Here is a 26712-nt window from a genome sequence, read left to right on the forward strand (position 1 = left end):
AAGTGAGCAAATGAGCAACACACACACACACACACACACACACACACACACACACACACACAGAGAGAGAGAGAGAGAGAGAGAGAGAGAGAGAGAGAGAGAGAGAGAGAGAAAGAGACAGAGAGACAGAGATAGACAGAGAAAGAGAGGAAGCGAGAACATGTGGAACATCAGGGCCTCTAGTCTCTGCAAACAAACTCTAGACATCTGGCTTTATGTGGGTACTAGAATCAAACCTGGGCTGTCAGGTTTTATAAGCAAGCACCTTTAACTACTGAGCCATCTCTCCAGCCCTACTTAAGAAATATTTTTCAGATAAAAGAAAATCTGATTTGTATAATATAGTCCACTATCTTTATTAAAAGAAATGTTTAAAATACAGAACAATTTATGTTTGAGTAAAAAGACATAAAGAATATTCTTGGATTCCCAATTGGGATAGAATTAGCAGAAATTTTCACTTTCTGTGCTACATATATGATAGTAGCTCTATTCTCTACACAATCACTGTTCCACAGAAACATAATGGAAACTGCATGTACAAATTTAAGTAGTAGAGTAGCCACATTAAAAATGTTAAAATGTTAAAAATGTTAAAAAAGGAGATGGCTTTGTGGGTAAAAGCACTTGCTATGTAAGCATGAGGACCTTATTATAATCTTTAGTACCCATGTAAAAGCCAGACAGGACCACACATGCCTATAACTCCAACACTGGAGGATCACAGGGGCTCATGGTTTAGCTAGTCAAATTGAAAAACCACAAGCTTCAGATTCAGTAATAATCTCATAGCAATAAAACAAAAAAGTGACAGAGGAGGACAACTGACATACCTCTCTGGTCTCTGTACCTATGCACTTAGGGCATGCACATCTGTACACATGTGTGCATCCACCACACATATATCACACATGCTGTACATAACACACAATTACCAAAAAGAAATTGTAAAAGAAGTAAAAATATATAGTGAAAGTTAATAAAATATATATTTAAAGTAATATATCAAAATTCTATTAATTGCCACATGTAATAAACAACAAAAATAAATGAGCTATTTTATTTTTCTACTTTGGTATTTGGGATTTTATTTTAGCATTTGGGAAAAGGTAGTATTCTACTTTAGTATTTGGGATTTATGTTCCCTACAGTACGTTTTACCTTAGACTTGCCACTGTTTTTTTTGTTTTTTGCAAGGTAAGGTCTCACTTTAGCTCAGGCTGACCTGGAATTCTCTATGTAGTCTCAGGGTAGCCTCAAACTCACAGTGATCCTCCTACCTCTGCCTTCTGAGTGCTGGGATTAAAGGTGTGTGCCACCACGCCCAGCTACTTGTCACTGTTTAGTGCATAACAGCTATATGTTATCACTGGTTACTCCATGCCTATCACGAACTAGTTGTGTGAGCCTGGATATGGCATGGATTGTTTCTTCATCTCTAGTTCCTGAGAACAACAACAAATCAAGGGGACAGCTATTTATACCTACAATAAGCAAAAAAAGGAAGCCTAATTATTACAGGGGTTTTGGCAGCTTTGAAGATGGATGCCCTGTACCCTTGTTTCTAAACTTACATTTTACAGTGTTTACTTGGTTTGTTTACAGTGTGCCAGCCCAGATAGATTCTAAAAATAGCTGTTTTTTAAATGCCGTTTCCTTTTAGTTCTCAACACTGACTTAGGAAATTACACTGTAATGACAACTGTCAAGACTACCAAGTAAATAGTTCATTATTCCTTCCCAGTGCAGAGCAGTCGTAATCAAGGAACTGACAAATCAAACCTCCTGAAGGTTGACCATCCACTTAGAACCAAATATGCTTCTGACTTCAAAATTTTTAGAATTCATGAGCCCTGGGAGTGTAACACCTGCTGGTGTCTGGCTAAATGCATATATTATGCTCATCAAACTGCCCAGTAAGCACTTTAGTTAATGTTCATACCCATATGTTAATGTAACTCTCATTTTTAGTTAGAGAAGCTTCTCTTTTCAGATGGCAGTAATCACTGGGATGCCCAAAAGGCACCATAGTGGTGAGAAGAAGTGACAGAGGAATGCTCAGTACTGAAACACCACTATCACACTTTCCAAGGCTCAGTGTCCATTATGGAAGAGATGGCAAAAAGAATGTAAGAGCCAAGGGAAGGGTAGGACTGCTTACAATGCAATTGTTCAGACACAAATTGACCTCGATATCCATGACCTTGCAGTGCCTAGTACTACCTTAACAAGTCCCTCATGATAAGAGGAAAAGATGATGCCAGCAAAATAAAAGAGAGACTAATGGAGAGAGAGGGAATATGATGAAGAGTGGATTTGGCAAGGGGACGGAATTATCATGGTTTATTTTCTGTAATTCTGGCAGCTGTCAATCAAAAATTTAAAAAATATTTGGGATTTCAGAAAAGGAAGATGGTGCCAATAATGTACATAATGAAAGAACAGCATGGAGATGCATACATTAATCAAAAACAGTAATAGCTTGTGTCAAATGTGTGAACAGTCATATTAAATAAAATGCCTAGGACTAAACAATCTCATGCTACACTAGCCAAATCTTGCTGTCAAATGAATTAAAAGTCACATTAATGAAGGTCTGCCAACCAATGAGTACTAAAGGCTTCTATAGCTGTCTATATTCTAGAATTATGGGTGAAAGATTGTGGGCCTGTAATAGTGGCCAAATCTATCTTTAAGCATTACCAAAATGGCAGGCTACAGCTCAAATAGTTGGCATAACCTTGCACTGTAGGCCTGTACGTATTCCCCTTTGCTAGGAGAGCAGAAAATGACCATGATGTCCACCGGCCCTTTCACCACTGGGATTTATAGGTATAACTTAGACAGTTAGCATAGTTGTAGTTACTACAGATTTTGACTTTTCATTTTTCTTAAGTAGACTTAGTATTAGCTAATACTGGAATTGATTCTGCCCATAAAATAATCACACTCAGAATGTTCAAATGTCTGAGACAGTGAAGAACATAGGTTTTTAAACTTAACTCCCTGGGTGCATTTAGTAGGTGAAGATAGGCTTAAGCAAGTGAGTCTGTGGCTTTGTATGTTCATTTTCAGGATGCAACCAAGCCACTTTATAGATGTTCTGAAACATTCACAACAGCTACTTACATGCTAAGTCCAGAGATCTGTACCTACCAGTAAGAAAGCTCTTTAAAGAATTACAGTTTTGTTATTGCCCTTGGCAGTGATTTTGAGACAGCAGTTCTGAGTTGGGGTGCTTCAACCCACCAAAAGACATTGGACAATGTCTGGAGACATTTTTGGTTATCATAGCTGGCACATCACTGGCATAAGCTAGGGAAGCTGCTAGCCATTCAACAATACACAGTAGCATCCTGCACAAAGGGGAATACAGCCCCAAATCAGCAGCTCTATGGTTGGAAATCCTTTTCTAGACCTTGATGAGAAAATATACATCAGAGATTAGATTTTCTAGTTAGTTGAGATAACAATCTTTACCTCTTTATTCTCATTAGGGTTTTCTTCTATGTGATAGGCAAAATTTAGCCTCATCACCCTCTCTCTACCATGAAAGAATTACACAAACCATTCCCAAATGCTGCCACATACTCCAATATCTACGATGGCTCCCTGAAAGTGCAGGCTATGGACCAGATGCAACCTGCTACTTGTTTTGTATATTAAATTATACTGTAACACACACACATGTGCTCCATCTTATTTTTTCATTACAATAGCAACAGATTCTATAAATCAATATAACAGAGATTTATGGTCTATACTATTTAAAATTTGGCCCTTGGCAAAGAAATTTTCTATGCAGGAAGCCATTTCAAATATTCTGCATTAGTTATAACATGAATGATTTGATTTCCTGTTAAGAAAAACAAGACGCTTTGCAACATGACTAAAGCCCAGCTAGGACACCTATATTTACCTGTACTTTGTCTTGAAATAATGGCTACCACGTTCCAAACATGTTATTAAATCTGTCATAAATAAAGATAATTGCAATTAGCAGACAAAGTAGAAGTCAGGGTACCTATGCTCTGAAGACTTATTTCAAAATAAGACAATAGTTGAAACTTTTATTCACTATACCTGAATATTGCTGCTCAAAAATAAATAAAAAACTGTCCATAGTACTTAATCAGTTATCTGTTTCTTTTTTAACAGAAATGGTGGTTTTTATTACTATTGGCTAGAAAATAATAACAGAACCTACTTCTACCAAAAAAACCAACAGTTACTAAGTGCTTTGAAGACCATGTTACATAACTTCCCTAATAGAAAGAAATCTACTTCATGTCTTAATATTGAGTCTAGAATCAAAATTCTTTCTGGAGGGGTAAGTAGCAAGAGGAACAATTGTTAATTAGGATTTATACATGTGTGCTGGTTTTTCTGCTATACCTGGATGGTCGCTGCTAGCATAGGTCAGCAAAAAACCCCGACCGGAAATGTGGGATCCACTCTCAAAGCGGACAGTCACTTTGTTTGTGTTCACTAAGAATTCCTTGGGAACAGCCATATTCCCACAATATGGACCTAGAAAATAAAGCATATTGTGGCACATTTCAAAACCTACACCTGTACAAATAATTAATACTTGTCATTTTTCCCTCTAGCAATCAAATTGATCATATAACACATATAAAAACTTTAATCCATATCTATCTAGAATTTATCATGTAACATATAAAAACTTTAATCCTTATTCATCTAGAATTTTTCTTGGTACAGACTGAATTTTTATGACTAATCTATAATTTCTGTTTTTGAGGTAGGGTTTCACTGTAGCCAAGGCTGACCTAGAATTCGCTATGTAGTCTTAGGTGGCCTTGAACTCACAGTGATCCTCCTACCTCTGCCTCCTGAGTGCTGGGATTAAAGGCATGTGTGTCACGATGCCTGGCTTTGTCTTTCTTTTATATTAACTTCTGCTTAGTCCACCATAATTTTGATATGTAAAATGAGGTCTATACAAAAGCAGATTGGCTTGTTTTCTCCTACTATTTTTTAGGCTGGAACTCATGATATGCTTGAATCAGCCTCGAAGTGCTGGGATTACAGGCATGCTCCATCATGCCCAGCTATAAAGGCAGAGTGATTTCTAAAGGTATTTGGAATAGCATATTATAAAATCAGTTAATTTTACTGAGCAGTATTACTTCTAGTTGGGCCTGGTGGTTTATGTCTGTAATTCCAGCATTCAGGAGGCCGAGGAAAGAGGATTGCTGAGTTCAAAATCAGCCTGGCTAACTAGTGAGTTCAAGGCAAGCTTGAGCCACAAGCTGAAACCCTGTCTCAAAATCAAAGACGGGCTAGGGAGATGGCTCAGTGATTAAAGATGCTTACTTGCAAAGCCTGCCTGGGTTAAAGTCTTTTCTACTCATCTAAAGGCAGACAACACAATGTGGTACATGTGTCTGGAGTTTGTTTGCAATGGCAAGAGGCCCTGGTACACCATATTCTTTCTGCTCACAAATAAATAAACATATTTTTTTAAAATGGGAGGGTTGGAGAGATGGCTTAGTGACTAAGGCTCTTGCCTATGAAGCCTAAAGGCCCATATTCGATCTCTGTCCAGATCCCAAGTAAGCCAGATGCACAAAGGGGACACAAGTGTAAGGTAGCACATGTGCACTAGGTGGTGCAATTGTCTGGAGTTTGATTACAGTGGCTGAGGCCCTGGTGCACCAATTCTCTCTCTAAAAAAAAAAATAACTGGGAAATGAATATACTTAATAAAACAACAACAACAAAACAGCCAACTAAACAAACAGAATAAGACTCTATCGCAAAAACCAAAAAGTAGGGCTGGAGAGATGGCTTAGCAGTTAAGGTGCTTACTTGGAAAGTCTAAGAACCCAGGTTTGATTTGCTAGAACCCACATAAGCCAGATGTACAAGGTGGCACATGTGTCTGGAGGTTGTTTGCAGTGGCTGGAGACCCTGGCATGCCCATTCTCTCTCTATCTGCTTCTGCCCCCCCCTTCCAATAGAATACTAGGGAGATGACTCAGCAATTTAAGGGGCTTGCTTGCAAAGCCTGCAGGACTGGGCTCAATTCCCACCACCCATATAAGTGGCACATGTATCTGGCATTCACAATAGCAAGAGGCCCTGATGCACACGCACGTGTGCGCGCACACACACACACACACACAAATAAATAATTTTAAAAGCAAAAGTCATGATATGCCTTTTAAATTAAATTGCATGAAAAGCAATAGGAATTCCAATGAACCTTCAAAGGGCAAAATTAGATTTGGAAATTAAAACAACTAAAAAAACCCTTCCTAAGACTATTCAAATAAAAGTGTGGCTTGCAAATCATCACAATGAAAGTCACATATATATAATAATCTCTATGAAATATGGAAAAACAAGCAAACTTTGAAGGGAGATTTTCTTCACTAATATCTATCAAAACAGCAAGAATAGCAGTGATCAAGTTAAGGAAGGAAGAGAAGAAGAAAAGACTACTTCAACTCAGTACAAATTACTAATAATTATGTTAACCAGGACTTTCATAGGGCCCCAACTGTTGACTATTTGGCAGATCATGAACCCAATTCAGCATTTCTCTCCTGGTTGCTCTCCAGTCCTGACTTTTCCAGGCTTCATATGCTAAAGATGGGAAACAATAAGAGTCTGGCTTAGGTCTTACATATATACAATATCATCCCCTTAAGTTCTCCCCTCTCCTGCCTCCCTTATAGCCTTTTTTTTTTTTTTAAGCTTACTGGCCTCTGCTACCGAGTTGTTTTTTTTTTTTTAATTTTTTATTTATTTATTTGAGAGCGACAGACACAGAGAGAAAGACAGATAGAGGGAGAGAGAGAGAATGGGCGCACCAGGGCTTCCAGCCTCTGCAAACGAACTCCAGACGCGTGCGCCCCCTTGTGCATCTGGCTAATGTGGGACCTGGGGAACCGAGCCTCGAACCGGGGTCCTTAGGCTTCACAGGCAAGCGCTTAACCGCTAAGCCATCTCTCCAGCCCATGCTACCGAGTTTTGATTCTAGCTCACACCTGAGTCTATACATTTGTAGATCCCCATATGAGAAAGAACATGTGATGTTTGGCTTTGTGGGCCTGGGTTACCTCACTTAATATAATCTTTTCCAGATCCATTCATTTCCTTGCAAATTTCATAATTTTCATTTTAGCCAGGGGAAGAGATTGTGTAAAAGAAGGGTGGGAGGAGGATTAATCAAAATTCAAGATATTCTGAATAAAACATATGAAAACCTACTTTTTTTTTTATATAATGGCACATCCAGAAGCCATAGATTGTTATTTGAAAATTTTCAGTGCCAGGGATGGGATACCTTCCAGTGAGTTTTTGACAAGGAAGTCCCTGTTGCCTACAAAACATTATAGGCTATTGCCAAGGCCCTTGGTTTCCCTTGAGAAGCAGATGGAAAGACCCTATTGCTGAAGACTTCACATGCCCAAGCAGCAAACTCCATGAGAAATCAAGCTGGTGCTGAGCAGAAAACCTTCTTGTAGATCTGCCAACTGAAAGCTAGAAAAAGCTGCACTGTATGTAGCCCTATGGGAGACAGAGGTCGTCAAGTCTGGCCAGACAGGCCAAATGACCAACTGAGTGCATTAGTGGCATGTCTGCTCTGGGGGAAACCAACTGCTCTCTAACTGGACTGAAGGCCTGCTCTATGGGAGGGAATACATGCTTATGGCAGGGGAGGTCATGAGCCTTAGGGGTATAAAGCCTGCTCTTGTCTAGCTAAATGTATATATTATTCTCACTAAACTGCCCTGAAAGCACTACACTCAATGTTCATATTCATATATTACTGCTACTCTCACTTCTGGTTAGAGAAACTTCTTTTTTCAGATGGCGATATCCACTGGGATTACCCAAAAAGCAACATAGTGCTGAGAAGAAGGGATGAAGAACTGACCAGTACTGAAACATTTCTAAAACATCCTCCAAGGTTCAGGGTCCATTGTGGAAGAGGTGGTGGAAAGAATGTAAGAGCCAAAGGAAGGGTATCACTCCTTACAATGCAACCAGGTAAATATACTTCAGTCAGTGATGGGCTATGTATATTAATGTGGCCCCATAATGTCAAAGCACAATGCGTTACTCACATGCTTATGGTGATGTTGCTATGCACGAAGCTCATAAACTGGACATGGTGGCCCACAAATGTAATCCCAGCACTTATGAGGCTGAGGCAAGACTGTCATGATCTCTAGGCAAAAATGAGCTACATAGTGACTTACAGGACAGCCTGAACTACAGAGAGCTTGTGGGAACCCTCACCACCCCAATAAAATAAACTTCCTACCCTGCCAGTTAAATAAAAGCATAGTACATATAATTACATATAGAACATAATACCCGATAATACATAACTACTACTGGTTGATGTATTTACTATATTTAATTATTTTAGTCTTTTCCTTCTATATGTATGCATATTCATACAAACATACGGAGAGGGGCTAAAACAAGGTCTCATGTGCATAGGCAGGCCTTAAATTCCCTATGTAGCCAAGGATGACTCTGAATTGCTTATCCTTCTGCCTCTACCTCCTGAGTGCTTGGATTATAAATGTGAGCCATCAGACCTACCATATATGTTTACTATCAAATAGTTGGGCTGTGATACAACAGCAGCAGGGTTATAAATTTCATTTATTAGTTTTTTAAAATTATATTAAGAAGGCATATGGTTCTCTACTTTCTGGCTGCATGAAATGAGCAGTTCTGTTCTCCTACTTCCTCCCTGCCATGATGGACTGAAACCTCAGAAACTGAACTAATTTAATCATTTTCTCTTTAAAAAAAAGGGGGGGGGGCAGCAGCAATGTTGAAACTGGGTGTGGAGGCACATGTGCATAATCTCAGCACTTGACAAGTAGAAGCAAGAGGATCAGGGGCTCAAGGCTATCCTTAACCATATAGTAAGTTTGAGGCTAGTGTGAACTACCTGAGATCCTGTCTCAGAAAAAAATAAAAAGAAGCTATGTCCAGTAACCTGATCATGTAGGCATGTTTAAGTACATTCTATAATGGTGACATAGTGAAATAGCCTAGTGTTGCATTTCTCAGAACACATTTCTGTACAGTGGCACATACCTGCACATCACTCTTACTGCCTTCCATCTTAACTTTCAAGAAGGCTCTTGTCTACATTTCAACATTTGATCAATTTCCTTGGAAACCCAAATGAGTGTTTAGTGACTTCTAATTCTGACCAAGAATATAATCTCTTGCCTGGACAGTGTTCTTGGATTGGTGAACCTATCTCAATTCAAAATCAGATTTAATCCTCTCCATCCCTAAAATTAGGGCTTATACTTTTCAGGCATTGCTCTTGCATTGGGACCTACCATCTAAGTTGGCACCTTCTGTCACCTCTTATTTCTACTTGTGAGGTGGGATTCATCTCACATTTCAGTCACAAACTCCCATGGGACTGGGATAAGAAAATCATTAGGTAAATAGAAACAACCAGGAATGAAGGAAAACTTTTGTTCCTGGCTTGTGGGAAGAGCTACCCAAGTGATAACAGCATTATGGTATTTGTCATCAGACATAAAGCCAATACCTAGCAGACTCATGCCTTGCACAAAAGTAATGAAAGCTAGGAACTATAGAAGATGCCTTCTTTGAGTGCAGGAGGCCAGTTCCTCTCAGTGTACCCTCTGTTTGGGGTTGCTAAACAGAACATGAGCAGTTGAGAAGGAAATTATTTTCAGACATAAACAAGAGAACTGTCCTACAAGGAAGTATAAACTGCCTACTCCAAGCCAAGGAGTCTCTGGCAACCTATGTAGCAACTTGTAGCACTTTCCAGTCTCTATGCATTGCCCCAGACCTGGGCATCACAAGGCAATGAGAGTTAAGTTAAGAATAGTTTGCTGGGCGTGGTGGCACATGCCTTTAATCCTAGCACTTGGGAGGCAGTGGTAGGTGGAACACTGTGAGTTCACGGTCACCTTGAGACTATAGAGTGAATTCCAGGACAGCCTGAGCTACAGTGAGACCCTATCTCGAAAAAAAAAAAGAATAGTTTCAACTCTTTCTGCTATGTATGTGGTTTTCATCTTGAAACTTGTGAACCTATCATTGTTTCATCTGTGAGGGGGCCATGTTTATGCAATGCTATGTAGCAAACTCCGGGCTGGAGAGATGGCTTAGGGGTCAAGACACTTGCCTGCAGTGTCAAAAGACCTTGGTTTGATTTCCCAGGACCCATGTAAGCCAGATGCACAAGGTGGCACATGCATATGGAGTTCATTTTCCGTCGCTGGAGGCCCTGGTGTGCCTGTTTTCTCTCCCTCTCTCCCTTTTTTTTTAAAGCAAATCTCTTCCTTCCCCTCTATAACCATAGAGACAGTGATAAGAAAAATAGAGACACCAAATAAAAACCTACCTCCTGAGGTCTGTCAGAGATACAACAAAAGGTACAACAAAAAAGCCTCCCAAGAAATCCCTCACTAGCCATATGGAGTCATTTCTGAAGCACATATAAAACATGCCTGGTAGAGCTCAAATGACCCTCCCTAGGAATACTATTGGCAGTGTCAGCTGTATGGCATACCATCAGCTGCCATCAAAGTAGTACCAAGCTTGGTCCAGCTTTGTGCTGAGAAGTATGCTGATAAATCTCCAGAAATGCTAAAGCTGCAAATGTCATTAGACTTGCTAACTGCAATAAGGTCAATGTACAAAATGACAGAATTTCCAAGACCATTTTCTTTGAAAAGAAAGGGAATTAGCCTAAGAAAGGAACATTCCTGGACCAAGACATTAAAAGCATAATCACGTACCAATGTAAGTAGTGTCCTTGTAGAGTTTTAGTCTCTGGTTTCCAGACAAAAATCAGTAACACACGATAAATCACAGATAGATTCCTAGACAAAGTTGTGGCTTTCTCTGGGGAGCAGGGCCTCAGATTAAAGAAGTTCCTCAACATAGTAGCACAGTACCCTCCTAAAACATCACCTCTTCTTTATAAAGGATGGCAATTATTGGAACTGAATCAGTGTGACTCTGTGGGAAGTATTTATTTGGGAAAGAGAAGCAGGAGGAGGGAACAGTAGTTTATTTTCCTCCTGGAGACTTGTAGTTATGTTACTGAAATATCTAGAGTGGAACATTTCGGCAGAGACAGCTTTTAATTTTTTTTAAAAAATATTTTTTGAAAGGAGTGATGGGCATACCAGGTCCTCTTACCAAACTCCAGATGCATGCACTACTTTGTGCATCTGATTTTTACATAGGTACTGTGAACTTGAACCCAAGCCACCAGGCTTTGCAAGCAAGTACCTTTAACCACTGAGCCCAGATGCAGCCTTTTATCTGCTGGAGATTCCTTTAAAGGTTTTGTTTTTTATATTTAAAAGCCCTAGGAATTTTGCATTCTACTCTATATGTCTTGTGCCTTTTCTTTCTTAGGGATTTAAAAAAATCAAGTGGCATAATGATTAGATTTTATTGCAGTATGTCAAATGTATATCATTTTAAAACCTGTTCAGAGAAATTATCAAAACTCTTATTTCCTACTTTCCCATTTCTTTTGTTTCTACTTAATACAAACACAAACAATTGACTTTACATTGGTGTACTTCTGAGTCACTGACAATGGTTAAAATATATAGTGGAGAGCTGGAGGGATGGCTTAATGGTTAAGGCACTTGCCTGCAAAGTCAAAGAACCCAGGTTCAATTCCCCAGGACCCATGTTAGCCAGATGTGCAAAGGGGCGCATGTGTCTGGAGTTTGTTTGCAGTGGCTGGAGGCCCTGGTCTGCCCATTCTATCTCTGCCTCCTCTTTTTCTGTCAAACAAAATAAAAATAAAATATTAAAAAATATACTGGGGAGTACCCATGTAAAGCCAGATGCATAAGGTGGCACATGCATCTGGAGTTCATTTGCAGTGGGTAGAGACCCTCACATGCCCATTATTTATCTCTTTCTCTCTCTTTCTTCTGTTTGCAAATAAAATTAAGTAAATAATTTTTTTGTTTGTTTTTTTCAAGGTAGGGTCTCACTCTAGCCCAGGCTGACCTAGAATTCACTATGTTGTCACAGGCTAGCCTCAAACTCTTCGCAATACTTTTACCTCTGCCTTCTGAGTGCTAGGATTAAAGGCATGTACCACAGCATACAGATCTAATAAAATATTATTTTTTAAAATTTTTAGTTATTAGAGAGAGAGAGAGGGAGAGACAGAATGGGTACTTGAGGGCCTATAGCTACTGCAAATGAACTCTAGACGCATGCACTACCATGTGCATCATCTGGCTTACCTGGGATCTGGGGAATAGAACCTGAGTCCTTAGGTTTCTTAGGCCACCTCTCTTGCCTTAATAAAAATATATTTAAAAAAAAACCCCTTGCTGTGAAAAAAAAAAAAGAAAAGAATACTGTAAGATGCTGGGTATGGTAGTGCATGCCTTTAATTCTAGCATTTGGGAGGCAAAGGTTAGTTGGATCACTGTGAGTTTGAGGCCACCCTGAGACTACATAGTGCCAAGGTCAGCCTGGGCTAGAGTGCGACCCTATGCCAGAAAACAAAACAAAACAACAGCAACAGCAAAACAAACAAAGAAAAAAGAAACCTAGCTGTGGGGCTGGAGAGATTGCTCAGTGGTTAAGGCATTTGCCTGCAAAGCCTACTGTCCCAAGTTTGACCATCTAGTATTTAAGTAAAGCCAGATGCTCAAGGTGGCACAGGTGTCTGGAGTGCATTTGAAGTGGCTAGAGGCCCTGGTGTGCTCATTCTCTCATTTATTTATTTATTTTTGATTTTTTGAGGTAGGGCCTCACTGTAGTACAGGATGACCTGGAATTCACTATATTGTCTCAGGCTAACCTCCAACTCACAGTGATTCTCCTACTTCTGCCTCCTGAGTGCTGGGATTAAAGGTGTGCACCACTATGCCTGGCTTCTGTTCTCTTTATTTATATAAATATCTACCTCTTTCTCTCAAATAAGATGTATGTATGTATGTATGTATATAGGTTTTTCAAGGTAGGGTCTCACTAAAAAAAATGCATTGGGGGTAGACATGAAGGTATAGGAAATGTAGTAAAACAATCCTTGTACTTCCAGATTTTCCTCCAGTATATCACTTACCAGAAGAGGATTCATCTGACTATAGGGAGTACCCTGTCATCTACTAGTTTCCTTCCATCACTGGCCACCTGCCTTCTTGGAGTATTCTGACTAGAAAGCATGTTTTGAACTTTAAATTTATTCCTGTATTTCTCCGAATCCCATTTTGTTGTCAAGATATCCTGACGGGGAGGCCTGAACAAATTCCCATGTCTTCCAGGCAGTGACAGACAAGAACTATAACTTATCTTGTCACACTCATGCAAAGGGCACACTGAACTGGCATAGTGTGGTGCTTAAGTAGTGGTCAAATGCCTACTTGAATTCTGAATCTTGCTAAGTGATCTTAAGCAAATTACTTGACCTCTTTGAGTTTCAGTTTCCTTACGTGCAATGACCACTAGTAGTGTCTATATCACAGGGATACTGCAAGAGTGAAAAGGATTTGTAACTCAGGTACTGAGCTCACAGCACTGCACCAGAGGTGGATGCTCTGCCACTGGTACTTTCAACCCTCTTATGGCCTTTTCTGTATGGAGACCAACTCTTTCTTTAAATGAAGTGGGATGTCCACAGACAGAGAAATCTTCCTACAGTATGAATATTTAAATTTTTCTTTTGTAAGAATCCAGATTTTTATATTGTGTTTGCTAAAGTCAATGTACATAAAATCTGACTGGTTACATGTTGACTGATCATCTGCAATGGCAATGCTACATCAGGTGATAAAAGAGTGCATTTTCTTTCTTTTCTTCAGGAAACTGTGACCCAGTTCAATGTGCAGAGTTCATTCTCTCACTTCATCCAAGTCCTGCTCTAGTATTCCTTTACTGGAGAGGCCGGTCTGATTATCCCATCTGAAATAGCCTAAGACTGGAAACCAGACTCTTTGTTATCTCAGGATGCCTTATTGTTCTTCTTATTTTCTGTCTCATGTCCTATCATATTACACAGACATTTATCTACTTTCTTCTGCCCTGTACTTCCAGGAGTAAGCTTCATGAAGGGAACTTTGTCGCTGCTATAGTCCAGATGATCACAGAGCATCTCAAACATGGTTTCTACTTAATAAATATTGGCCAAATGAATGAATGTAGATATTTCAGCCAAATGTCACATATCCTCAATTCTCTTCCCAGTAAGGCAGAAACACGCTTCGAAGGCACACAAGACGCTAATATCTAACATCTCCTGTATAGTTTAGGCTTATGAACCAGGTGCATCCATCAAAATTACTCCAAGAGCTTACAGAAAGCAAGTTTCTCTTCCATTTTTGCCAGCCTAGAATGTTAATTAACATATCACTTGCCTCTCTCTGATTTTATTTTTTCCCATGCTTGCAGAAATGCATATCACTTCTTACCATATTGATCTGATGAGCTGGTGAAAAGAAGATAGTCAGAAGTACAGGTCTGAGATTCAATATTCAAATCTCCCAGCCTCAGAATCAGTCTCTTCCCCTTTGGGACTGTGATGGTTTTTTCACAAACAGTATGATTGGGGTAAGTTCCTGGATAATTCTTGGATGTTATTGTGCCACTGTCCTGATAGGTCACTATGTGCCCACAGCCATCACCTGGTAAAGAAAAAAGGGATGTAAGTGTAATTAGTTCTTACCAAGGCTTGATAGAATCTTACAGAGACTCCATGTATGTATTTTGTCTCGTTTTAGAGAGATGGGAAGGCTAAGCAATGGAGATTGAATTATTATTAAACAGTGTCTCCTGCTCCAGGTTATTTCATCTTCTTTCAGTTTCATCTTCTGATTATTCTTGCTCAAAATGTTTCATAAATTGCATTAGGATGCAAAGCCCATTCACACCATTCAATCACATTATTGTTTGTTTTAAATCCTTTATTTATTTGAGAGTGGGGGGGGGGAGAGAAAGAGAGAGAGGCACACAGAATGGCTGTGTCAGGGCCTCCAGCCACTTCAAATGAACTCCAGATGAACACCACTTTGCATATCTGGTTTATGGCGGTCCTGGGGAATTGGACCTGTGTCCTTTGGATTTGCAAGCAAGTGCCTTAATTGCTAAGCCATCTCTCAAGTTCCATACTATTTTTTATAGCCAGGCATCCATTTATCCATCCAAACTTATTCAAAAGGTGCTGGCAATCACACATTTATAAACCACCCCAATATGTAATATGAAATCATGTATGCAAAATGTTTCCAGGAAGAACTGAGACTTATGCTGACAGGATTTTGTTTAAGTCCCTTAGCTGGGGACTGGGCTGAACAATCATTCAATATCTATGCCCAAGTTAAATAACAGTCACAGATTCAAAGGCTCCTAACGACTCAGGATGTAATATTAGAAACATCAAGGTTTTACTGCATTGAGTTCTTGCCATGTACCAGACATGACATTAGCTGTTGGAGAATCATATAAAAGCATCAAGGGCTTCTCCATGGAACTTGAGTAAAGTGAGAATTAGTCACTATTTTGATAATGATACCTCTAGGTGACAAGTGCTATATTAAGAAGCCTAAACAAAATGCATAGAGAACATGGAGGAGAAAGACAAGCGAGAATATATTTCCATAAAACTTTTTTGAGGAAGGGTCTTACTCTAGCTCAGGCTCACCTGGAATTCATTATGTAGTCCCAGGCTGGCCTCGAACTCATGGTGATCCTCCTACCTCTACTTCCTGAGTGCTGGGATTAAAGGTGTGCACCACTATGCCCAGTGAGAATATATTTCCATAAACTTTTTTCTAAGTGCCTATAAGACAAGAGTATATCAAGACCTTTCTGAATAAGGAAGTCTACTTTAATCAGATCAAGTTGCTCCAGTTGATCGGGTTAGTCACATAAACTTCTAAAGGAATGTAAACTGAGTGAGCCACAGGTGAATAAAATGAACCCTGCATTCAGACTACACACTGCCTACATCTAGTGTAGCAGGAATAAGGGAAGAATTTTGTGCTGGGGGGGGGGAACTGTTTGTAGAGTGTTTGCCTAGCATGCATGAATCTCACTTCTCTTCCTAGCATTGCATAAAACTGGGCATGGTGGTTCATGCCTGTAATCTCAGCATTCGCAAGGCAGAGGTAAGAGGGTCAGAAGAACAAGTCAACCTGGCAAATTTCAGTTGGAGGCAAGCCTGGGCTACTTGAGATCCATCTCAAAAAACAAACAGAAGCCAGGCATGGTGGTACACACAGAAGTAGGGGGATTAACCATGAGTTCCAGGCCACTCTGAGACTACATAGTGAATTCCAGGTCAGCCTGGGCTACAGTGAGACCCTACCTTGAAAAACCAAAACCAAAACAAAACAAAACAAAAAATTTCAGCAAAACAAAACAAAGCAAAAGGAAGAATTTCTAGCTTCAGCTGGAGGGAAACCAATCTCCTGAACAAGGAATTTGTTCCTGAGATGCTAAAAGGGCTTTCTCAAGGCTTCCTCTCTGCCATAGAGAATCCTTTACTGGGCATCTGGACAGCCCATCCTTCCCAGTCCCTTCCCTAGCCAGATGACGATTCCTTGTCTGCACAGCCTAAGGACCTAGATTCAATTCCCCCGGGCCCATGTAAGCTAGATGCACAAGGTGGTGCATGCACCTGGAGTTCATCTGCAGTGGCTGGAGACCTTAGTGTGCTCATTCTCTATCTGTCCCTCTCTTTCCCTCTCAAGTAAATAAATCAAATATTACAAATAAAAGATCATTGGGGTAGGCTGGAGAGATGGCTCAGCAGTTAAGGGAATTTGCCTGTAAAGTCTGATGACCTGGGTTTGAATTCTCAGTAAAGCCACACGCATAAAGTGGCATTTGCATCTGGAGTTCCTTTGCGGTAGCAGGATGCCCTGGCATGACCATTCTTTCCCTCCCTCCCTCCCTCTCCTTGCAAATACATGAAGATAGCTGTTAAAATAAGATCTTTTAGCAGTAATTTCAAGGAATTATTAACTAATTTTATAAGTTGTAATGACAAAATATATGCCCACTGATTTATATAGGATTGAAATGACATGAGGTCCGAGGTTTGCCTTAAAATATCAAAAAAAAAAAAAAAAAAAGAGGGAGTGGCAGGATAAATAAAAATATACAAAGAAATATTGATGGTTGCTATAATTGGATGATAAAGACCCACAGAGCTAAAAAATATTAAATCATAAATTGGGCATGGCAGAACATGCCTTTAATCCCAGCACTTGGGAGGCAGAGGTAGGAGATTCACTGTGAGTTTGAGGCCAGCATGGGACTATAGAGTGAGATCTAGGTCAGTTTGAGCTAGATGGAGACCCTACCTACCTCAGGGGGAAAAAAAATATAGCAACAACAACAAAAAAGAAATTAAGGATATAAATAATGAAAGTGGACTAGGGATATAGCTCAATGATTGTCTCAAGGCCTTGGGTTCAATACCCACATGTTTAAAAAAAAGTAAGAAAAGTCAATCTTTAAGGGAGGAAAATAAAACCGTAGTTTTATGATTAAACTCCAGAGTGTTGGGAGGAGTGGTGGGCAGAGAGCAGCAATGAAATACTGTATATGGGTGACAGCAAGATTAAATTGCCAAGGGGAGGAGGATATGGGAGGAAAAAAGGAAGGAGGAAGTTTTGCAACAGGGAATTTGTTCTTCAAAAGCAATTGCTACAAAATATTTATCTTTTCCTTCCTTTGCCAAGACACATAATGACTAAACTACGTATCATTTCCTTTTAGCCTTCTATCCCTTCTCCCTACTGTTGAATACTGAAGGGATGGTCTCTCCAGAATAAGTCTAAATTCTCGCATTTGCTCAGAGCCATAGCTACACTGTGAAACTGACCCCCCCTAAAACAATTTATGAAAATACAACTGGAGAGAGTCCAGTGTGATGATGCATACCAGAAAAAAGATCAGGAGGCCATCCTCAGCCACATAATGAGTTTGAGGTTGCCCTGTACTACACAAGACCCTGTCTCAAAAAAAGTAAAATAAGGCTGGGTAGATAGTTCAGAGATTGGAGGCGCCTGCTTGCAAACCCTGCCAGCTGGGGTTTAATTCCATAATACCCATGTAAAACTGGATGCAAAGTGGTACATTCATCTGTGATGCCAAGGTGCCCACAACAATGAGAGGCAGAGCCAGAAGACTACAAAGCTCATGGGCCAGCTAGTCTGATGTTCCTTTGCAGTCTGGCAGCTTGCTTTCAGTACCAACAGACTGTCACAAAGAAGTAGAGCACAGATCCACACATGCATCTCTCTCTCTCTCTCTCTCTCACACACACACACAAATAATACTTAAAAATAAAATACATATGGGCAGGAGTGATGGCTTAGTGGTTAAGGCCCTTTCAAAGTCTGATGACTGGGTTTGATTCCCCAGTATCCACATAAAGCCAGATACAAAAAGTGGCGCATACATCTGGAGTTTGCATGCAGTGACTGGAGGCCCTGGCATGGCCATACTGTGTCTGTCTCTTTTCTCTCTCTCTCTGCTTGCAAGTAAATAAATAAATAAAATATTTAAAAGAATCAAATACATAAATAAAAGAAAATGGATGAAGTTTAGTGTTAGGAAATGCTGTAGATACATATACATATTTTAAAACTCTCAAAGTCATCTTAACTCTCAAAGTCATCTTATACAGACTATAAGTATCTTAATACTCAACATTTAGAACAATCATCAGAATAGGCAAGGTGGGCACAGTGGCACATGCCTACAGTCCTTGGCTTCAGGTAGTGAAGGCATTATCAGCTACATACAGGGTTTGAGGCCAGCCTGGGCTACATAAAACTGTCTCAAAAAAACCCTATATGAATATATAATCATGGTATGAGTTTATAAATGACTTTCATCTTATTTATTATGCCTTTATCTTCTTAAAGTTCTGTGATATGTATAAAAATCAGAAAATAATATACAAAATGAAATTCACCCAGTGTTCTTTATAAAAATTAAGGTTACTTTTAGCATTGTTCATATGCAATATCTATAATCCCATAATATAGAAAGGAAAAATATAAATCAATTTGCTCAAAATGTCATTAAAATTAAAAATAAGGGCTGAAGAAATGGCTTAGCAGTTAAGGTGCCTGCCTGCCATGTTTGATTCTCCAGATCCCATGAAGCCAGACACACAAAAGTGAGGCAGGTGCAAGGTTGCACATGTCCACTAGGTGGTGCAAGTGTCTGGAGTGCGACTGCAGAGGCTGAGACCTTGGCACACCAATTCTCTCTATCCCTCCATCTCTCTCTTGCTCTCTCTAAATTAAAAAAAAAAAAAAGAAAGAAAGAAAAGAAAAACAAGTAGGGAGGCAGAGGTAGGAGGATTGCCATGAGTTTGAGGCCATCCTGAGACTACACAGTGAATTTCAGGTTAGCCTGGGCTAGAGTAAAACCCTACCTTGAAAAACCAAAAATTAAAAACCAAAAAAAAAAAAAAAAAAAAAAAAAAGATATATTAACAAGTAATTTTTTTTTCAAGGTAGGGTCTCACTCATCTCAGGCTGACCTGGAATTCACCATGTATTCACAGGGTGGCCTTGAACTCATGGCAATCTTCCTACCTTTGTCCCCCAAGTGCTGAGATTAAAGACATGTATCACCATGCCCAACTTACAAGTAATTCTTGATAGTAAAGTGATGGGTACATCAGAGATATGGACTTAATATTTATTCTCTAAATGCCATGTATTAGTGAATATACCTCTGCCTATTTGCTCTTAACACTAATTATTCAGGAGGATGGTCATATAAACTACTTTCTAAATAAGCTTAAAACAACTCCTAGATAATTTCACCCTTAAGAAGGGAAAACAATAACTTTCTTAAAATCTATTTCCCTTTGATAAGAAATCATGTTCTACTAACAGAAGAGCAAAATAAGACTGACCTAGCATGGACTTAGCCCTGCAAACTAGAAAGTAGAGTTAGGCTTTCAAAAGTAAACTTCTTTTGCCGGGCATGGTGGTGCACGCCTTTAATCACAGCACTCAGGAGGCAGAGGTAGGAAGATTGCTGTGAGTTCAAGGCCACCCTGAGACTACAGAGTGAATTCCAGGTCAGCCTGGGCTAGAGCGAGACCCTACTTAAAACCCCCCCCCCCAAAAAAAAAAAGTAAACTACTTTTTTTTTTCTTTTTTTGCATTTGTAGGAAAATGATTTAGGAAATGAACAATGAATATTGCACGAATATAAATTTTGTGTTTTGAAGCAGGGTCTTGCTCTAGCCCAGGCTGACCTGGAATTCACTATATAGTCTCAGGCAGGCCTCAAACTCAGTGATTATGACCCATGATCAGAACAGACACTTCCTCACAATGCAACAAAGAAGACTGTGATGATACAGCTCTTACATAGAATGCAGTCTCCCATGCCATTATCATTTAAAATGTATTGTTTTGCCTCATGAGTTGACTTCATTGCTTACCAATGGGTTCTAACCAGCAGTCTTGGAAAGGGGGCTCTGAAATGCCACAAGAGGGAAACCCATTTTTATAACCATGATTCCATTACTGTTGCATCTCTGTTTTCTAGTATTCAAGTTACAACAGGCCTCTTGCACACACAATCATCCATGTGTGGGTGTGAGAAAATTTCTTCCCGTGTCTAAGATCAAGTGAGTTCTTGATGCCTGTAATCTTTTCAACCACAAAGGCAAGTTTGTAATTATTACTAAGCTCTTTGATGGCGAGGCAAACAGATTCCCAGGGTACCACTAATTCCACTGTCAGCCATACTCTTATAATTTTTATTTTCCAATTGTGTTTAACTTTATACTTTATGTTGCCAGAAAAAAATAGAAATAGAAAAATAAAAGATAGAAGGCCTACATGGCTATGTGAAAATAAAAAAAGGAAAATAGAAGTTATGATCACAAAACAATTATTCAAATTCTTTTATTTTCCTGAATGGAAAATGGATACTCCTACTAATACTGACTAATATTCACAGCCATGGATTAGAAACACATGACCAAGTTCTGTGAAACATATGTCACACACACAATAAATAAATACGTAGCTTTTAAGAAAGTTGTTTTAAAAGCATTTAGAACTGGGCATGGTGGTACATGACCTTAATCTCAGCACTCAGGAGGCAGAGGTATAGGGTTGCTATGAGTTCGAGGCCAGCCTGGACTATAGAGTGAGTCCCAGGTCTGCCTGGACTACAGCGAGACCCTACCTTGAAAAAAAATTTACACCATGAACCTGGTGTGGTGGTGCATGCTTTTAATCCCAGCACTAGGGAGGCAGAGATAAGAGGATTGCAGTGAGTTTGAGGGCAGCCTGAGACCACATAGTAAATTCCAGGTCAGCCTGGGCTAGAGTGAAACCTTACTTTGAAAAACAAAATCAAACAAAATTCAATTACACTTAAATAGAAAAAACATCTCAAAACCTAATCCAGCATTATTCTTTAATGTGCTACAAGAAAAACAAATGAAAACTCTAGTTGTTAGTCATTTTCTACTTTCATGACTTCTAGTGAAAAGTTAAAAGATCACTGAGAGTTTCATGGGAGTAAGTTAGTAAAAGTTCACACAACTACCATTTTCTGCTTCTTTCTAATAAACAAAAGCAAGCAAGTATATTTTTTAAAATGTTGGGCTGGAAAGATGGTTTAGTGGTTAAGGCACTTGCCTGTGAAGCCTAAGGACTCATGTTCTACTCTCCAGGTCCGACCTAAGCCAGATGCACAGAAATGCAAGCACGCAAGGTTGCACATGCATACAAGGGGGCACACACACCTGGAGTTTGAATGCAGTGACCGGAGGCCCTGGCATGCCAATTCTCTCTTTCTCTTTCTCTCTCTTCTCACAAAAAAAAAAGTGCCAGTTTGTTGGGCTTGCCTCAAAGAAAAAAAAAAAGTCAAAGATCATACCCATAGCCTATTCCTACTTATAATTACTGTTTGGTTGCAGTGTTTATTTATTTATTTTAAATGTTTTATTTATTTGCAAGCAGAGAGATAGAGATAGATAGGTGATAGAAAGATGGATGGTAGAGTGAGCATATGGGTGTGCCAGGACCTCTAGCCATTGCAAATGAACTCCAGTTGCATGTGCTTCTTTGTGCATCAGACTTTAAATGGGTACTGGGGACTTGAACCTGGGTCATTAGGCTTTGTACACAAGTACCTTTAACTGCTGAGACACCTTTTCAGCCCAGGAGAGACTTTTTGAGACAGTTTTGGGTAGCCCAGGTTAGTCTTAAATGTGCCCAGGATGATCTTGAATTCCTTTTGAGTGCTGGGGTTATATGCATATGCCTTCATGCCTGGTTTATATAGGCTAGAGATTGAACTGGGGGTCTCGGGAAGCACTCAACAAACTCAGGTATATTCTCAGCTCTATAATAACTTCTTAAAAACAATATTTGCCTTTGTTTTCAAATACACTAGGTAATAAAAATCTAACATCAATTTTTTATAGTTCATAATCCAAATGTGTATGTCTCAAGTAACATTTTCAGCAGTTTAAAATATATAGGCAATTATATATATTGAATTTGCCATTATTGAGATGGCAGTAAGACAGTATCTGTAAATCAGTGACAAATCAGAGGAGGTGCCTTTTTTCCAGGGGAAGAGTGAAGAGGAAAGACATCCTATCACTTTGCATATTTGAATAGTTACACTGATCAACAGTACAATCTTGAATGATATATATAATTACTGTTTTCAAATTTTTTAAGTTACTTTCATTGCTTGAGCTGACAGCACAATGGTCACTCACACACCAGGTCTGACACAGTCCTGCTCAGCACTAACTGTAAGTCTCAGGTGAGTCCCGACACCTACTTAAGCTTCATTTTTCTCATCTGCAGTATGCAGACAATGATGATGCCTCAATCAAAGAAATGAACCTCAGACCTGGGATGGTGGTGAACACTGTAACCCTTGCACTTAGGAGTCAGAGGTAGGAGGATCTGAAGTCCAAAGCCAGCCTGCACAACATAGAAGGGAAAAGTATTATCACAAAGAAAAATATGGGGTACAGAGCCAATCACATATTAAAAATTCATGGGCTAGAGAGATGGCTCAGTGCTTAAGACACTTGCCTGCGAATCCTAATGACCAGGGTTCAATTCCCCAGTACCCATGTAAAGCCAGATGCACAAAGTGGTGCATGCATCTAGAATTTGTTTGTGGTAGCTGGAGGGCCTGGCACTTGCTTGCTCTCTCTCCCCTTGCAAATAAATAAATAAATAAATAAATAAATAAATAAATGAATGAATGAATAAATAAATAAATAAATAAATAAATAAATAAATAAAGTTTAAAAAAGAATTTATGTTGGAGGGCTGGCTCAACTGTTTGGTGTGCTTCCTGTGCAAAATGAGGGCCTGAGGGGTTCTGAGGCTGAGTTCAAATCTCTAGATCCCACGACAGAAGCTGGGCCTGGCCATGTATGCCAGTAACCTCAATCCCCAGAACCACAAGGGAGCTTCCTCGTCACCCACAAGCACCAGATTCAGTAAAAGGAGAAGGAAAAAAAAAAAAAAAAAGCAAGTGGGAGGATGGGAAGAGCACAGGAGCAGAACTCCATGTTTTTCTCCAGCCACCATAGGTGAGCGACCCCAACCCACCACAGGCAAGTAAGTGTATGGACATGTACATGAGCACATATCACAACCCCCAACACACACACAAAGCAAAAAAATAAAATAAATAAAATAAAGACTTAATGTTGGGAACACAAACTAGTACATAACTACAATCCTAACAGTCAGGAGGCTGAGCCAGGAAGCCAGTCTCAGGTATATAAACAATACAAATGTGGAAAAATGGCTCAGGGGTTAAGGCACTGCTTGCAAAGCCTGACAGCTTGGGTTTCATTCCCACATAAAGCAAGATGCACAATGTGCCACATGAATCTGGAGTTCATTTGTAGTGGCAAGAAGCCCTGACGCTCTCATTCTCTTTCTCAACTTGCAAATAAATAAACAAAAATATTAAAAGAGGGCTGGAGAGATGGCTTAGCAGTCAAGCGCTTGCCTGTGAAGCCTAAGGACCCCAGTTCGAGGCTCGGTTCCCCAGGTCCCACGTTAGCCAGATGCACAAGGGGGCACACGTGTCTGGAGTTCGTTTGCAGAGGCTGGAAGCCCTGGCGCGCCCATTCTCTCTCTCTCCCTCTATCTGTCTTTCTCTCTGTGTCTGTCGCTCTCAAATAAATAAATAAATAAATAAATAAATAATTTTAAAAAATTAAAAGAAAATACAAACTTGGTATATGGTGGGGGAGATGGCTCAGCTGCTGACGGCACCTGCCTGCAAAAGCCTGCTGGTCCTAGCCACCCATGTAAGCCAGATCCAAAAATAGGTACAAGCATCTGGTATTCATTTACAGTGGCCATACTTATTTTCTATGCATTTTTTAATATAAAATTTACAAAATACAAACAAGGGCCTGAGATGTAGCTCAGCTGGTAGAATGCTTACCTAATATGCATAACCCTAGGATCCATTCCCAGCACCACATAAACCAACCATGGTGGCATATACATGGAACCCCAACACTCAGGAAGCAGAAGCAGGAGGGTCAGGTGTACAAGGTCACTTTGACTACAGGAGACAGACCTTTTGAAGTGGTATAGCTACAAACTAGTAAGTTGCATGAGCTTTAGTAAATAACCCCCATCCATATTCATAAAAGCAACCTGGGAAGAAGGGGTTCAGTGAGTGGGGCAAGGAGAAGAGAGAAGGTAATAGAAGTGATTACGATCAAAATACACTATTATATGTACAAAATTGTCAATTAATAAAATTAAAACAAACAAAAGAGGATTGAATATGTTCTAAATTGCTATTAATTTCCAAATACTAGACATACTCCAGTGTCAAGATTATTCCTTGAATTAGCTGACTTTGTTCAAAGTCCATTATTCACTGGCTGCTTAATCGTAAGAAGTCACCCCTTTTCAGTGTATCCATTTTCCTCATCTTTAAAATTACCAACCGTAATACAGTGTGGTAAAGATAATGAAACTGTCTGTGCTTCATGCTTTAATTGCTGAGAAAGTTGATCAGAATTCACTCCCCAAAATTTATCTAATGTTTCCTTATTTCCAGGTTGGCATATCCTGAAGTCCTAATATCTCTGGTTCTAGTACTTAATATATTTACAAGGAAGTTAGGCCATCATCCCCAAAGGTAAAGGGGCTTTGCAGACTCCCACCTTCTTTTTTAGGATGAAGCCCTAACAGTACATACTGAAGCATTAATAGGTGAAGGGGTGCAGGGGCTGGGAAGACTGCTTAATGGTTGAAGGCACTTGCTTGCAAAGCCTGCCTACCTAGGTTCAATTTCCAAGACACTTACATAAGCGAGACATTAAAAAGGGGCCCAAGTATCTGGTGTTCATCTACAGTGGCAAGAAGCTCTGGAAAGCAAACACAAACATACAGATACACAAAAACTCTGGATGCAGCCTATAGTATTTTCCAGAATTCTCCTTGGAATAAACCTAACCAAGGAAGTAAAGAATATCTGCAATGAGAACTTTAAAACACTAAAGCAAGAAATTGCAGGAGACACTAGAAAGTGGAGAAACATCCCTTGTTCCTGGATTGGAAGAATCAATATTGTGAAAATGGCAATCTTAACAAAACAATCTACACATTTAATGCAATCCCTATCAAAATTCCAAAGGTATTTTTCATGGAAATAGAAAAAACAATCCAAAAATTCATTTGGAGTCACAAAAAACCTCGAATATCTAAAATAATACTGAGCAACAAAAATATGGCTGGTGGTATCACCATACCTGATTTTAGCCTATACTACAGAGCCATAGTAAAAAAACAGTTTGGTACTGGCACAAAAACAGACATGTAGATCAGTGGAACAGAATAGAGGACCCAGATGTAAGTCCAGGTAGCTATAGCCACTTGATATTCGATAAAAGTGCCAAAAATACTCATTGGAGAAAAGACAGCCTCTTCAGCAAATGGTGTTGGGAAAACTGGATATATATCTGTAGAAGGATGAAAATAGATTCCTCTCTCTCTCCATGCACAAGACTTAAGTCCAAATGGATTAAAGACCTTAACATCAGACCTGAAATTCTGAAACTGCTAGAGGAAAAAGTAAGGGAAACCCATCAACATATTGGTCTTGGCAAAGACTTTCTGAATACAACCCCGTTTGCTCAGGCAATAAAACTCCAGATTAGTCACTGGGACCTCATGAAATTACAAAGATTTTGCACTGCAAAGGACACAGTGAAAAAAAGCAAAGAGGCAACAGAATGGGAAAAAATCTTCGCCAGCTATATATCTGATAGAGGATTAATATGCAAAGAATTCAAAAAGTTAAATAATAAGGAATAAAACAAGCCAATCAAAAAATGGGCTATGGAGTTAGAGAGTTCTCAAAGGAAGAAATACGAATGGCATATAAGCATCTACAAAAATGTTCTACGTCACTAGTCATGAGGGAAATGCAGATTAAAACTACATTGAGATTCCATCTCACTACTGTCAGATTGGCAACCATCATGAAAACAAATGATCATAAATGTTGGCGGGGATGTGGAAAAACAGGAACACTTCTACACTGCTGGTGGGAATGCAATCTGGTCCAGCCATTGTGGAAATCAGTGTGGAGGTTCCTAAAACAGCTAAAGATTGATCTACCATATGACCCAGCTATAGCACTCCTAGGCATATATCCTAAGGAATC

General features: G+C 39.5%; 1 protein-coding gene across 3 annotated transcripts in view; it reads right to left on the minus strand.

The window, feature by feature from the left end:
• Dcbld1 (discoidin, CUB and LCCL domain containing 1) overlaps positions 1 to 26712 on the minus strand; it is an 80561-nt gene that overhangs the window by 38036 nt on the left and 15813 nt on the right. For all 3 annotated transcript variants that reach the window (XM_045159481.1, XM_045159480.1, XR_006638972.1), the window contains exons 2-4: positions 14448 to 14660; positions 4396 to 4530; positions 3920 to 3971 (exon numbers count right to left, since the gene is read on the minus strand). In XM_045159481.1, the coding sequence (XP_045015416.1) occupies positions 3920 to 3971; positions 4396 to 4530; positions 14448 to 14660 (400 nt within the window). The remainder of the gene's footprint in view (positions 1 to 3919; positions 3972 to 4395; positions 4531 to 14447; positions 14661 to 26712) is intronic.

The sequence above is a fragment of the Jaculus jaculus genome, chromosome 9, assembly GCF_020740685.1.
Source record: "Jaculus jaculus isolate mJacJac1 chromosome 9, mJacJac1.mat.Y.cur, whole genome shotgun sequence".
NCBI classification, from domain to species: domain Eukaryota; kingdom Metazoa; phylum Chordata; class Mammalia; order Rodentia; family Dipodidae; genus Jaculus; species Jaculus jaculus.